This window comes from Heptranchias perlo, chromosome 5 (genome assembly GCF_035084215.1).
Source record: "Heptranchias perlo isolate sHepPer1 chromosome 5, sHepPer1.hap1, whole genome shotgun sequence".
NCBI lineage: Eukaryota > Metazoa > Chordata > Chondrichthyes > Hexanchiformes > Hexanchidae > Heptranchias > Heptranchias perlo.
Genome location: NC_090329.1, coordinates 22,608,505 through 22,623,293, shown reverse-complemented (window position 1 = coordinate 22,623,293; position 14,789 = coordinate 22,608,505). Strand labels below are relative to the sequence as shown.

At 45.0% G+C, this 14,789-nt stretch overlaps 1 protein-coding gene across 2 annotated transcripts in view; it reads right to left on the bottom strand.

The window, feature by feature from the left end:
• Window positions 1-14,789, bottom strand: part of eif2ak2 (eukaryotic translation initiation factor 2-alpha kinase 2) — a 59,679-nt gene that overhangs the window by 8,779 nt on the left and 36,111 nt on the right. For both annotated transcript variants that reach the window (XM_067983728.1, XM_067983729.1), the window contains exons 10-17: window positions 14,382-14,422; window positions 12,951-13,029; window positions 11,171-11,199; window positions 10,330-10,387; window positions 5,066-5,106; window positions 3,334-3,453; window positions 1,903-1,938; window positions 584-667 (exon numbers count right to left, since the gene is read on the bottom strand). In XM_067983728.1, coding sequence (XP_067839829.1) covers window positions 584-667; window positions 1,903-1,938; window positions 3,334-3,453; window positions 5,066-5,106; window positions 10,330-10,387; window positions 11,171-11,199; window positions 12,951-13,029; window positions 14,382-14,422 — 488 coding nt within the window. The remainder of the gene's footprint in view (window positions 1-583; window positions 668-1,902; window positions 1,939-3,333; window positions 3,454-5,065; window positions 5,107-10,329; window positions 10,388-11,170; window positions 11,200-12,950; window positions 13,030-14,381; window positions 14,423-14,789) is intronic.

Here is a 14,789-nt window from a genome sequence, read left to right as displayed (position 1 = left end):
TGCACTTATATAATGCCTTCAAGAAAGAAACGACTTGCATTTCTACAGTGTCTTTCACAACCTCAGGACATCCCAAAGCGCTTCACAGCCAATGAAGTACCTTTGAAGTGGTCACTGTTGTAATGTAGGAAACATAGCAGCCAATTTAGACACAGCAAGATCCCACAAACAGCAATGTGATAATGACCAGATAATCTGTGTTAGTGATGTTGATTGAGGAATAAATATTGGCCAGGGCACCGGGGAGAACTCCCCTGCACTTCTTCGAATAGCGTTGGGGGATCTTTTACATCCACCTGAGAGGGCAGACGGGGCCTCGGTTTAACATCTCATCCGAAAGACGGCACCTCCGACGGTGCAGCACTCCCTCAGTACTGCAGTGGGAGTGTCAGCCTGGATTATGTGCTCAAGTCTCTAGAGTGGGACTTGAACCCATGACCTGCTGACTCAGAGGTGAGAAAGTGCTACCCACTGAGACAAGGCTTTGAAACAGATGGCACCTTTCTCTTAAAAAGATTAGAAATTCTGAGACCCTTTTGCACAGTAACATAGCTAGCAGAGGTTAGCTCTTATCTCTAGTCACCTTGGCCCAATAAAGGAATGGTAGTATCGAACAATGTTGAGATCATCCATCTCTGCCAAGGAAACAACTTCACGCATCGTTTTCCTGATTAGATTAAAAATTGAAGCAACATGTAAGAATGATAAAATCATTACACACCAGGCCATTCGGCCCATCAAGTCTGTGCCAGTATTTTTTCTCAATGTGAGTTACCTAGTCCAATCCCACTCTCTTGCTCGCTCCCCATCCACTATTCTACAAGCAACTATCCAATTCCCTTTGAAAGGAATTTATGGACTCTGCCTCAACAATGGTTTGTGACAGAGAATTCCACTTTCTAACCACCCTCTGCATGGAGACATTTTTCTAACCTCCCGTTGAATTCTTTTTGAATTATCTTAAATGTGTGCCCCCTCATTACTGTCTCACTGACCAGTGGAAGCAATCCCTTACCATGGACCTCATTATAACTCTTCACTATCTTGAAGACCCCTATCAGGACCTGAACCTTCTCAGTTGCTGCGAAGAAAAGTCTCAACTTCTCTTCGTAACTGTAACACCCCCTTCCCCCCCTACCGCCCCCTACCATGCCGCCATCTCCGATAACATCCTGGTGAGTCTACTAGGATCATAGAGTCATAGAGCACAGAAGGAGGCCATTCGGCCCATCGTGCCTGTGCTGGCTCTTTGAAAGAGCGATCCAATTAGTCCCAATCCCCCACTCTTTCTGCATAGCCCTGAAAATGTTTCCCCTTCAAGTATAAATCTAATTCCCTTTTGAAAGTTATTACTGAATCTGCTTGCACCGCCCTTTCAGGCAGTGCATTCCAGATCATAACAACTTGCTGCTTAAAAAAATTTCTCCTCATCTCTCTCCTGATTCTTTTGCCAATTATCTTCAATCTGTGTCCTCTGGTTACTGACCCTCCTGCCAGTGGAAACAGTTTCTCCTTATTTACTCTATCAAAACCCCTCGTAATTTTGAACACTTCTATTAAATCTCCACTTGACGTGCTCTGCTCTAAAGAGAACAACCCCAGTTTCTCTAGTCTCTCCACATAATTGAAGTACTGTATCCATGGTACCATCTCTCTTTCCACGGTGGGCACTAGTGCATTTGTGTAAATAAATTAAATAACAAGAGTGAACTGCTCGATGTGGCAGTTTCTATTGAGCTATGTGTAGTGGTCAATCATTATCCTTGTGTTACATCGTCTTTAAAAAATTAAGAAAAAATTAAAATGTGTAGTTGAAATCCTATTCTGCCGAGGATGGGACGAACGTTGCAACATAGATTCCAGGCACCCTGGAACACTTGCCCTCCTTGGAGGAGACTGTACCTGTTTCTGCAGGACTTCTCTGTGTTTGGAGTACTCCTGGAAGAAAAAGGAAATTTGGGCAGCAAGTGCAGAAAATTTAGGCAGGGAAATCTGTTGTGAGCTGAACTGCTTGAGCCCTCGCACTTGAACATAAGATGTTCCCCCTTTATTTTGTTTCCGATAACTTTGTATGATTTTAAACAACGGTGACATATCATGTTTTGCATATTGGCTTTTTTAGGGCAGAAGAGAAGAGAGTCATAGAAATCTGAAATTTTGGCATCACTTCAGAACCAAATATTTGTGTATATATTTCCTGTTTTCCTGCCATCATACTGTGCAGTTGGTGATAACGGGCAATAACTTTGATTCCAGGGATGAAAATAGGCAAGACATGCAGGTTTTTAAACAACGAAGGATGAATGAGTGAATACAGGACGTTGAAAATTGAAATGGTTGCTTTTCAGGTGTCCCTTTACCCTGAGAACAATTAACTGATCTTTCCTTTTGTTGCCTTATCTCAACACAAAGTTCCCATCGTTTAGAAGTGTGTAAAAAGATCTTTGAAATGTGCGCTTTTAAAAAAAAGCTTGAAAATATAGTATTGCCCCAGGACTTTTAACTTAAAATATTCATCAAACGTTTATATTTTGCTTTGCCTTTTTTTTTAAAAAAGGAAATTTTTGTGCAAAATCTCTCTGTATAGGAGAACGCTTTCAGTAATTCAGCCACTAAGTTGATGGAATTTGCTTTCTTTAAAGTTGTTCAGACAGTGATATGGCTTTGGGATAAAGTATTACATTTTTAATTTTTTATTTCGTATAAATTCTATTTGCAGGCTTTTTTGTGATTTAGAATTCTGACAGAAAACTGGTTGAGCAACTAATCTGAAACCAGGACTCCCTTTGTGTCAGTAAATTCAGCAAGTACTGGAAATACAAAAAACTTCAGACAAGAGAATGGTATAACAATTTGCTAAATGAAAGGAATAGAAGGATATGCTGATAGGGTTAGCTGAAGTAAGGAGGGAGGAGGCTCGTGTGGAGCATAAACACCGGCATAGACCAGTTGGGCCGAATGGCCTGTTTCTGTGCTGTAAATTCTATGTAATTCTATTAAATCTCCCATTAACCTTCTCTGCTCTAAGGAGAACAATCCCAGATTCTCCAGTCTCTCCACATAACTGAAGTCTCTCATTCTCTACACCTTTCCCATTGCTTTTAGCTCCTTCCTATAATGTGGTGAATGAAACCCCACATAATGCTCCCGCTGTCACCTAACCAACAATGGATGGAAAATGAGGGGCCAGTGTGCCCCGCAATTTCTCAGATCCAGGCGGGCTGCGTGCGAGGCCCAGCTGGTGGTGTGTGTGTGGCGGGGGGTCTCGGAGAGTGAGGCCTCCACCCCTTTTAACAATAACAAATATACGAAGAAGATTAAAAATGGACTCACTCGTTCTGCACTGCGACTTCCTTGACAGCGTAGTACTTGTGGTCGAGATCGTACTTTGCTTTGTAAACACGGCCAAAGCCACCTTGTCCGATTGTCGAGATATCTGAAAATCCCTCAATTCTGAGAATGTTCATTTTATCAGAGCAATTAAAAAAACATTAGGAGACCACAGACTTTTGTAATGTCCCCACCTTTTCCCCCATTTCATTTACAACAACAATAACAACTTGCATTTATATAGCGCCGTTAACTTAGGAAAATGTCCCAAGGCGCTTCACAGGAGCGATTATCAAACAAAATTTGACACCGAGCCACATAAGGAGATATTAGGATAGATGATCAAAAGTCTGGTCAAAGAGGTAGGTTTTAAGGAGCGTCTTAAAGGAGGAGAGAGCGGTAGAGAGGTGGAGAGGTTTAGGGAGGGAATTCCAGAGCTTAGGGCCCAGGCAGCTGAAGGCACGGCCGCAATGGTGGAGCGATTAAAATCGGGGATGCGCAAGAGGCCAGAATTGGAGGAGCGCAGAGATCTCAGATGGTTGTAGGGCTGAAGAAGGTTACAGAGATAGGGAGGGGCGAGGCCATGGAGGGATTTGAAAACAAGGATGAGAATTTTAAAATCGAGGTGTTGCCGGACCGGGAGCCGATGTTGTTCAGCGAGCACAGGAGGTGATGGGTGATCAGGACTTGGTGCAAGTTAGAGTTACAGGCCCCATTTCAGCAGCATGTTGGATTACAACGTGAACACACAGGGACAAGAAAGTTTTCCTTTTCTGTTTAACTTTTCTGGACAGAGAATCAGACAAGGGGGCTGCACGCACGGGATTCTGCCAACAATCCTGAGCGCACTCTGCATGCATTCCCCCCATTTCCCAGGCCATTAAATAACCAATGGAAAAATCATGGGCATACTAATCAGGCGCAGGCCCGAACTCCCAACATGCACTGCAGGCAGGCAAAGCTCTGAAGAGGGAGCACTAATTTACTCCGCCGTGTCCCACACCAAGTTCTCCAATGGAACTGGGCAGAAGCAGGGGTGCCTCCACAAACAGGGAAAAGGGAATTGGTAATAGATTCATCACCACGTCATTCTAGAAGGTACGGCTGTGTAGTAGATATGTTAATGGGCTAGTAATCCAGAGGCCTGGACAAATAATCCAGTAGAACGTGAGTTCAAATCCCTCCGGGGGCATTTTGAAAATTTGAATTCAGTTTCAAAAAGAATCTGGAAATAAATATCTGGTCTCAGTAAAAGTGACCATGAAGCTGTCAGATTGTCATGAAAACCCAACTGGTTCACTAATGTCCTTTAGGGAAGGAAACCTGTCGTCCTTACCCGGTCTGGGCCTATATGTGACTCCAGACCCAGACCAACGTGGCTGGCTCTTAACTGACGGATAAATATTGTCCAGGACACTGGGGGGAGAACTCCCCTGCTCTTGTTCGAAATAGTGGCCGTGGGATCTTTTACGTCCACCTGAGAGGGCAGACGGGCCTCGGTTTAACATCTCATCTGAAAGGCGGCGCCTCCAACAGTGCAGCACTCCCTCAGTACTGGCACCGGGAGTGTCGGCCTGGATTATGTGCTCAAGTCTCTGGAGTGGGGTCTTGAACCCACAACCTTCTGACTCAGAGGCGAGAGAGCTACCCACTGAGCCATGCATTGTATGGGCCGTTGTAGGGCATATTGCCCATATTTAGAAATACAGCATATCAATGTTTGAATTGTCCTTACCTCACTTGTAGACTTTGACATTGTTCACTGTTTCCGTCGGTCTGCAAGTTTAAAGGTTTAGAAGTGATTAACTTTTCCGCTTTGCTTTGGACATTAGGGAGACATTTTCACCTACAGTGCTTCGAAGCTCAGAGTGCACGGGGAATTCGGGCACACAACTCCCACGATTTTCCGGCCTTTTGAGGGCAAGCGCCTGAATTCCCGATGAGCGCTCCCAGGACCCGAAACTCTGTGCCAGGGATATTGAGAATGGAGATTTAGCCCAAAAACAGTCAAGGGCAAGGGCAACTGTTCAGGCAGTTTGAAGCATAGGAAGGCTTGGAGAAATCACACTGCAGTTTAGAAGAATGAGAGATGATCGAATTGAAACATATAAGATTCTGAGGGGGCTTGACAGGGTAGATGCTGAGAGATTGTTTCCCCTGGCTGGAGAGTTTAGAACTAGGGGGCATTGTCTCAGGATTAGGGGTCAGCCATTTAAAACTGAGATGAGGAGGAATTTCTTCACTCAGAGGGTTGTGAATCTTTGGAATGCTCTACCCCAGAGAGCTGTGGATGCTGAGTCGTTCAGTATATTCAAGGCTCAGATCGATAAGTTTTTGGACTCTAAGGGAATCAAGGGATATGGGAATTGGGCGGGAAAGTGGAGTTGAGGTTGAAGATCAGCCATGGTGTTATTGAGTGGCGGAGCAGGCTCGAGGGCCCATATGGCCTACTCCTGCTCCTATTTCTTATGATACCTAGCCCTAACTTGTTTCAATGCTTTTGAGTGTTCGTAAATTCACCATTCTTGAGTTTTACAATGTCAGCTAACCCTCTTGATCTCTGCAGCCAGGAGCATGAGTCCCGAAGGCTCTGTTGCCTACCCGATGCCAAGGTTAAGGACATCTCCTCCGGGCTGGAGAAGAACTTGGAGTGGGAGGGGGAGGCTCCAGTTGTCATGGTCCATGTAGGTGCCAATGACATAGGTAGGACTAAGAAAAAGGTTCTGCTGAGAGAGTTTGAGCAGCAAGGGACTAAATTAAAAAGCAGAACCACAAAGGTAATAATCTCTGGATTATTACCTGGGCCACGAGAAAATTGGCACAGGGTAAATCAGATCGGAGAGATGAATGCGTGGCTCAAAGATTGGTGTGGGAGAAGTGAGTTTTGATTTGTGGGGCATTGGCACCAGTACTGGGGAAAGAGAGAGCTGTTCCGTTGGGACAGACTACACCTGAACCATGCTGGGACCAGAGTTCGAGTGAATCGAATAACGAAGGAGGTAGATAGGGCTTTAAGCTAAATAAGGGGGGGAGGAGGGTCCCGGTGGAGAGAAATCTAGAAAGCTAAAGAGCAAAGACAAAGAAGCAGTGCAGGAAAGTGATTGAGGTAAGGATAACTGGATTGTGTCAGGAAGGGACAGAGCGTACAAACAAAAGACAACAAATAGGGTCCGGGTAAGAAAAAATGGTAACAAGACAAACAGGGCCATAGTACAAAAAAATGTTAAGATGTCTAAAAATGTTAAAAAGACAAATCTAAAGGCACTGTATCTGAATGCACGAATCATTCGTAATAAGGTAGACGAATTAACAGCACAAATAGATGTAAACAGATATGATATAATAGCAATTACAGAGACATGGCTGCAGGGTGACCAAGGCCGGGAGCTGAATATCCAAGGGTATTCGATATCTAGGAAGGACAGGCAAAAAGGAAAAGGAGGTGGGGTGGCGTTGTTAGTAAAGGATGAATCAGAGCAATAGTGAGAAAGGATATTGGCTCAGAAAATCAAGATGTAGATTCAGTCTGGGTGGAGTTAAGAAGCGCCGAGGGGCAGAAAACATTGGTGGGAGTTGTCTACAGCCCCCCAAACAGTAGTGGTAATGTAGGGGACAGCATCAAACAGGAAATTAGAGATGCATGTAACACGGGTACTACAGTAATCATGGGTGACTTTAATCTACATATAGACTAGCCAAACCAAATTAGCAATAATACAGTGGAGGATGAATTCCTGGAGTGTGCACGAGATGGTTTTTTAGACCAGTACGTTGAGGAGCCAACCAGGGAACAGGCTATCCTAAATTGGGTATTGTGCAATGAGAAGGGGTTAATTAATAATCTTGTTGTGCGGGGTCCTTTAGGGAAGAGTGACCATAACATGATAGAATTCTTCATTAAGATGGAAAGTGAAGTAGTCCAATCCGAAACTAGGGTCCTAAATCTAAACAAAGGAAACTACGAAGGTATAAGGAGTGAGTTGGATATGATAGATTGGGAAGCTTCATTAAAAGGCATGAGGGTGGATAGGCAATGGCTAACATTTAAGGAACGAATGCATGAATTGCAACAATTATACATTCCTTTCTGGGGCAAAAACACAAAAGGAAAAGGGGCCCGACCATGGCTAACAAAAGAAATTAAGGATAGTATTAGATCCAAAGAGGAGTTATATAAAGTTGCCAGAAAAAGTAGCAAGCCTGAGAATTGGGAGCAATTTAGAATTCAGCAAAAAAGGACCAAGAGATTGATTAAGAGGGGAAAAATAGAATATGAGAGTAAACTTGCAAGGAACATAAACGTGGACTGTAAAAGCTTCTACAAGTATGTAAAAAGAAAAAGATTAGTGAAGACAAATGTAGGTCCCTTACCGTCAGAAACGGGAGAATTTATAATGGGGAACAGGGAAATGGCAGAGCAATTAAACAAATACTTTGGTCTGTCTTCACGGAAAAGGACACAAATAACTTCCCAGAAATGCGAGGGAAACAAGGGACTAGTGAGAAGGAGGAATTGAAGGAAATTAGTATTAGCAAAAAAAGTGCTGGAGAAATTAATGGGACTGAAAGCCGATAAATCCCCAAGACCTGATAATCTGCATCCCAGAGTACTAAAAGAGGTAGCCATGGAAATAGTGGGTGCATTAGTTGTCATCTTCCAAAATTCTATAGATTATGGAACAGTTCCTGCAGACTGGAGGGTGGCAAATGTAACCACACTGTTTAAAAAAGGAGGGAGAGAGAAAACAGGGAACTACAGACCGGTTAGCCTAACATCAGTAGTAGGGAAAATACTAGAATCTATTATAAAGGATGTGATAACAGGACACTTGGAAAATATCAATGGGAATAGACAAAGTCAACATGGATTTATGAAAGGGAAATCATGTTTGACAAACCTACTGGAGTTTTTTGAGGATGTAACTGGTAGAATTGATAAGGGAGAACCAGTGGATGTGGTTTAATTGGATTTTCAGAAGGCCTTTGATAAAGTCCCATATAAGAGGTTAGTGTGCAAAATCAAAGCACATGGGATTGGGGGTAATATACTGGCATGGATTGAAAATTGGTTAATAGACAGGAAACAGAGTGTAGGAATAAATGGGTCTTTTTCGGGGTGGCAGGCAGTGACTAGTGGGGTACCGCAGGGATCGGTGCTTGGGCCCCAGTTATTCACAATATATATCAATGATTTGGATGAGGGTACCAAATGTAATATTTCCAAGTTTGCCGACGACACAAAACTAGGTGGGATCGTGAGTTGTGTGGAGGATGCAAAGAGGCTTCAAGGCGATTTGGACAGGTTGAGTGAGTGGGCAAATACATGGCAGATGCAGTATAATGTGGATAAATGTGAAGTTATCCACTTCGGAAGGAAAAACAGAAAGGCAGCGTATTATTTAAATAGTGAAAGATTGGCAAATGTTGATGCACAAAGGGACCTGGGTGTCCTTGTACACCAGTCACTGAAAGCAAACATGCAGGTGCAGCAAGCAGTTAGGAAGGCAAATGGTATGTTGTCCTTCATTGCAAGAGGATTTGAGTATAGGAGCAAGGATGTCTTACTGCAGTTATACAGGGCCTTGGTGAGACCACACCTGGAGTATTGTGTGCAGTTTTGGTCTCCTTACCTAAGAAAGGATATACTTGCTATAGAGGGAGTCCAGCGAAGGTTCACCAGACTGATTCCTGGGATGGCAGGACTGTCGAATGAGGAGAGATTGGGTCGACTAGGCCTGTATTCACTCAAGTTTAGAAGAATGAGGGGAGATCTCATTGAAACATATAAAATTCTGACAGGGCTAGACAGACTGGATGCAGGGAGGTTGTTCCCCCTGGCTGGGGGGTCCAGAACGAGGGGTCACAGTCTCAGGATACAGGGTAGGACATTTAGGACTGAGATGAGGAGAAATTTCTTCACTCAGAGGGTGGTGAACCTGTGGAATTCTCTACCACAGAAGGCTGTGGAGGACAAGTCACTGAATATATTTAAGGAGGAGCTAAATAGATTTCTAGACGCAAAAGGCATCAAGGGAAATGGGGAGAGAGCGGGAACATGGTATTGAGATAAAGGATCATCCATGATTATATTGAATGGCGGAGCAGACTCAAAGGGCCAAATGGCCTACTCCTGCTCCTATTTTCTATGTTTTCTATGATCGCACTGATCTGGTAGCACACTCTGGGCTCCAACTGCGCTCTGCTGATGTCAGCCTCGGCTCAGTGGTAGCACCCTCGCCGTGGGATCTTTTACGTCCACCCGAGAGAGCAGACGGGGCCTCGGTTTAACATTTCATCTGACAGACAGCACCTCTGACAGTGCAGCACTCCCTCAGTACTGAGGGAGCAAATGAGGCAAGTGATCAAACAATCTGCTCTTTTTCTGGTGGTGCTGGTTGATAGAGAAATGTTGGCCAGGACACTAGGAGACCTGACTGCTCTTCACATTCACTTGAGCAGGCAAGGCCTCGGTTTAACGTCTCATCCGAAAGACAACACCTCCGACAGTGCAGCACTCCCTCAGTACTGCACTGGGAGTGTCAGCCTGGATTACGTGCTCAAGTGTCTGGAGTGGAACTTGAACCCACGACCTTCTGACTCAGAGGAGAGACTGCTATCCACTGACCCAGGGCTAGAGAACCAGGACCAAGGCATAGCCTACGGATTCTCTTTGGAAGAATGGAGGGAGAACTTAGAAGAAATGTTCTCGCGTAAAGAGTTAGTAGAATATGGAATGCTCTATCGCAAGTGGATGCTGAATCGGAGGCTAGAGCATCATTGAAAGGGGAATTGAATAAGGATTTGAAAAGGAATAATAGAAAATGATATGGGGAAAGGGGATTGGAGTAAACAGCTCCAGTTGAAGAGTGAGCACAGGCACGACGGGCTGAATGGCCTCCTTCTGTGCTGTAATTTCTGTCATTCTATGACTAAAGAAAGCATTAAGATCAACCAGAAATTCACCACATGATTGGTCTATTGACAAATAAGCAATTGTACCTGAGAAGATGTGCAATCACTACTCCATCCTGGTGTGGTAAAGATGGGTGCCAATCGCCTAACGAGAAAACAAGAGATGATTTGAATAAAATCCTGTAAATCTGACTTTCAAAATAACCAAACATCACTCAGCAACATCCAGAAAAGAGCTCGTAACTTACAAAGGGATGGAATTAAGGAAGCTTCATCGAGTCGAGAAGGATGAAATATTGCTGTAAAATCAGCGGGTACAATCACCCCTCCCAGTCAACATATTAACCCTTTCAAATATAAGGGGTAACCCTTAAAAGATATCAGAAAGAAAGAACTTCCATTTATATCACGCCTTTCACAACCTCAGGACATCCCAGAGCGCTTTACAGACAATAAAGTACTTTCTTGAAGTGTAGTCACTGTTGTAATGTAGGAAACACAACAGCCAATTTGTGCACAGTAAGATCCCACAAACAGCAATGTGATAATGACCACTCAGCAACATCCAGAAAAGTGCTTATTTTTTTTAAGTGATATTGGTTGAGGGATAAATATATTCCAGGACACCGGGGAGAACTCCCCTGCTTTTCTTCGAAATAGTGCCATGGGATCTTTTACATTTATCTGAGAGGGCAGATGGGGCTTCGGTTTAACGTCTCATCCGAAAGACGGCACCTCTGACAGTGCAGCACTCCCTCAGTACTGCACTGGGAGTGTCAGCCTAGATTATGGGTTCAAGTCTCTGGAGTGGGACTATGAAGCCACGACCTTCTGACTCAGAAGTGAGAGTGCTGACACCATTAAGTATGAACTAGATGTTTATAAAAAACACAATCAGGATATAAACTAAGGTGATGATTAATCGTACCTTTTCGATCTGCTTCCGCCAGTAGTTTCCTACAAAACAAAAATAAATTAAAATAATTCCTAATACGGAATAATATGAAACATAGGTGCCAAGTGGCTCATTGTAATCATGGAGATGGCCGGTTCGCCTGCTTTCCCAAGATGCACCTCGTCAGAGATATGATGTGTCTCTTTGCGTGCCGGATCCCAGGTGACCCCCCCCCCCCCGACATAGGCTAGGCCGATTTTAAAGTGGCCCCACCTGGAATAAACGGGACGGTAGCAGCCTGAGAATGACATCAGGTCAATTACCGCCCGATTGTGCTGGCGTCTGGCGTGTACGTTTGGAATGTGATATAACAACTGTATTGTATGTATTGCTGCAAATTTTATGAATAAAGTATATTTTATGAAAAAAAAGTCCTCCATCTCGGACGGGGTCCTGTGATGGGCGGACTCCATCTCGGACGGGGTCCTGTGATGGGCGGACTCCATCTCGGACGGGGTCCTGTGATGGGCGGACTCCATCTCGGACGGGGTCCTGTGATGGGCGGACTCCATCTCGGACGGGGTCCTGTGATGGGCGGACTCCATCTCGGACGGGGTCCTGTGATGGGCGGACTCCATCTCGGACGGGGTCCTGTGATGGGCGGACTCCATCTCGGACGGGGTCCTGTGATGGGCGGACTCCATCTCGGACGGGGTCCTGTGATGGGCGGACTCCATCTCGGACGGGGTCCTGTGATGGGCGGACTCCATCTCGGACGGGGTCCTGTGATGGGCGGACTCCATCTCGGACGGGGTCCTGTGATGGGCGGACTCCATCTCGGACGGGGTCCTGTGATGGGCGGACTCCATCTCGGACGGGGTCCTGTGATGGGCGGACTCCATCTCGGACGGGGTCCTGTGATGGGCGGACTCCATCTCGGACGGGGTCCTGTGATGGGCAGCCGGAGTGCCAGCCTGTTTCATGTGGGAGGCCACTTGTAATAAGCATATTGGGGTCCTATGATATATGACTGTAATTTTGAGGTACGAATGGGCGGAGCACACGCACGCCCCACCCATTTGTATCGGCATTGAAGGGCGGTCCTTGAAGAATATTCTAAAATGCTAACTTCTCTGATTAACATTTTGGTGTCAAGATTATTCATCTTAAAAGGTGCCAAATCAGAGAGTCTCCCCTCCAAAGGGAGAATGGGCGTGCCCTGAGGCACTGCACAGAGTTGCTGCCACTGAGCCCTGCCAGTTACCTGGGCAGGTTTATTAGCGTTACTGAGTGGTAAATCAGAGATCCCGTTCTCCACATTCAAAGGGAGCCCCAATTATCTGGCCTGCGCTCCCTTCGACCCTGCTCCCTGCTGGGAGCCCGGAACGCTGAATTTAGCCTTGAATTCTAAAGTAGAGAAAGAACTTGCGTTTCTATACCATGTTTCACGACCTGAGGATGCCCCAAAGCGCTTTACAGCCAATGAAGTACTTTTTTGAAGTGTAGTCACTGTTGTAATGTAGGAAACGCAGCAGCCAATTTGTGCACAGCAAGATCCCACAAACAACAATGTGATAGATGACCAGATAATCTGTTTTAGTGATGTTGGTTGAGGGATAAATATTGGCCCAGGACACCGGGGACAACTGTCCTGCTCTTCGTCAAATAGTGGCCGTGGGATCTTTTACGTCCACCTGAGAGGGCAGACAGGGCCTCGGTTTAACGTCTCATCTGAAAGACGAGAACGCAAAGTAAAACTAGCACACCAACACAGACAAGGCGTCTGGCAGTCTCTCTTAAACAAGTACCGTACCCCTTTGGGAGTAGAAGAGTCCGCTGTACTGGACCGGAACACGATAGAACCCGAACCATCCGAATAGTCACAATTAAATCTAAGTGAATCAGAGATAAAAGGTCATTCATCGCGACTGAATATATTTTATTTCATTTCCTGCCGCTACTCAAACACATTTCGCAGAGCATGCCTGAGAGTTGTTATCAAAACTAATTATAACTCCGCAATGAGCATCAAACACCTTTCCAACAAACAATTTCATTCAACCAATTGAATCCAGTAAGCATGCAACAACAACAACTTGCATTTATATAGCGCCTTTAACATAGTAAAACATCTCAAAGACACTTCACAGGAGCAATTATCAGACAAAATCTGACACCGAGCCACATAAGGAGATATTAGGATAGGTGACCAAAAGCTTGGTCAAAGGGGTGGGTTTTAAGGAGTGTTTTAAAGGAGGAGAGAGAGGTAGAGAGGCAGAGAGGTTTAGGGAGGGAATTCCAGAGCTTAGGACCTAGGCAGCTGAAGGCACAGCCACCAATGGTGGAGTGATGAGAATCGGGGATGTGCAAGAGGCCTGAATTGGAGGAGCGCATAGATCTCGGAGGGTTGTAGGGCTGGAGGAGGTTACAGAGATAGGGAGGGGAGAGGCCATGGAGGGATTTGAAAACAAGGATGTGAATTTTAAAATCAAGGTGTTGCCGGACCGGGAGCCGATGTAGGTCAGTGAGCACAGGGGGTGATGGGTGAACGGGACTTGGTGCGAGGTAGGATACGGGGCAGCAGAGTTTTGGATGAGCTCAAGTTTACAGAAGGTGCAAGGTGGGAGGCCGGCCAGGAGAGCACTGGAATAGTGGAGTCTGGCGGTAACAAAGGCATGGATGAGGGCAGCAGATGAGCTGAGGCAGGGGCGGAGACGTGCGATATTACGGAGGTGGAAGTAGGCGGTCTTGGTGATGGAGCGGATATGTGGTCGGAAGCTCATCTCAGGGTCAAATAGGATGCCAAGGTTGTGAACGGTCTGCTTCAGCCTCAGGCAACGGCCAGGGAAAGAGATGGAGTCGGTGGCTAGGGAACAGAGTTTGTGGCGGGGACCAAAGACAATGGCTTCGGCCTTCCCAATATTTAATTGGAGGAAATTTCTGCTCATCCAATTTTGGATGTCGACAAATCAGATCATGCAATTGAGGGCTGAATATCAAAAAGGAAATACCTCCCAGGCCAGAAGGGAATCACTGATCACCATAATTTGGGCTAATAAAAACAATGACCATAAACCACCCAACACATCTCGCACGTGCAGTTTCATTCAAATTTATAAAACAGATTTGTTGAAAGCTGAAATCTAAAATTCTAAATTGTCTGGAACAGATTTTACACGTTTTTTGGAATTTTACTTGCTGCTGAGATTAAAGTACAATTACCCAGGGTATTTCACACACTTACTTGAGTAAATGTCCATCTTGTGAAATGCTGACCAATTGGTTCTGTGACAAACATGATACCAGACGCCGTATTTTGCCAAGTTTATGAAACAGAATCGGAGGAAACAAAGAAAACATTAAATTAAAGTTCGAGAAAACGAACTGATCAAACCCAAAACCTGAGGTCCTAAATTGAATCACTTTATTTACATTGTGAACTCTGCATACTTTGTAACGGACTCAGTCAGTAGATTTGCAGCCAATTCTGCAATTTACCAAAAAGTAATTACCATGGGTAATTAACCCATTACATACTTTCCTGTTAAATATATGTTCGGACCTATTTAGGCTTTTTTTCCAGTACATTTTCATCATCGATGGGATGATAATCTAACCCATCGAACCTCTCTTGGGTCATGGTCTGTCCGGG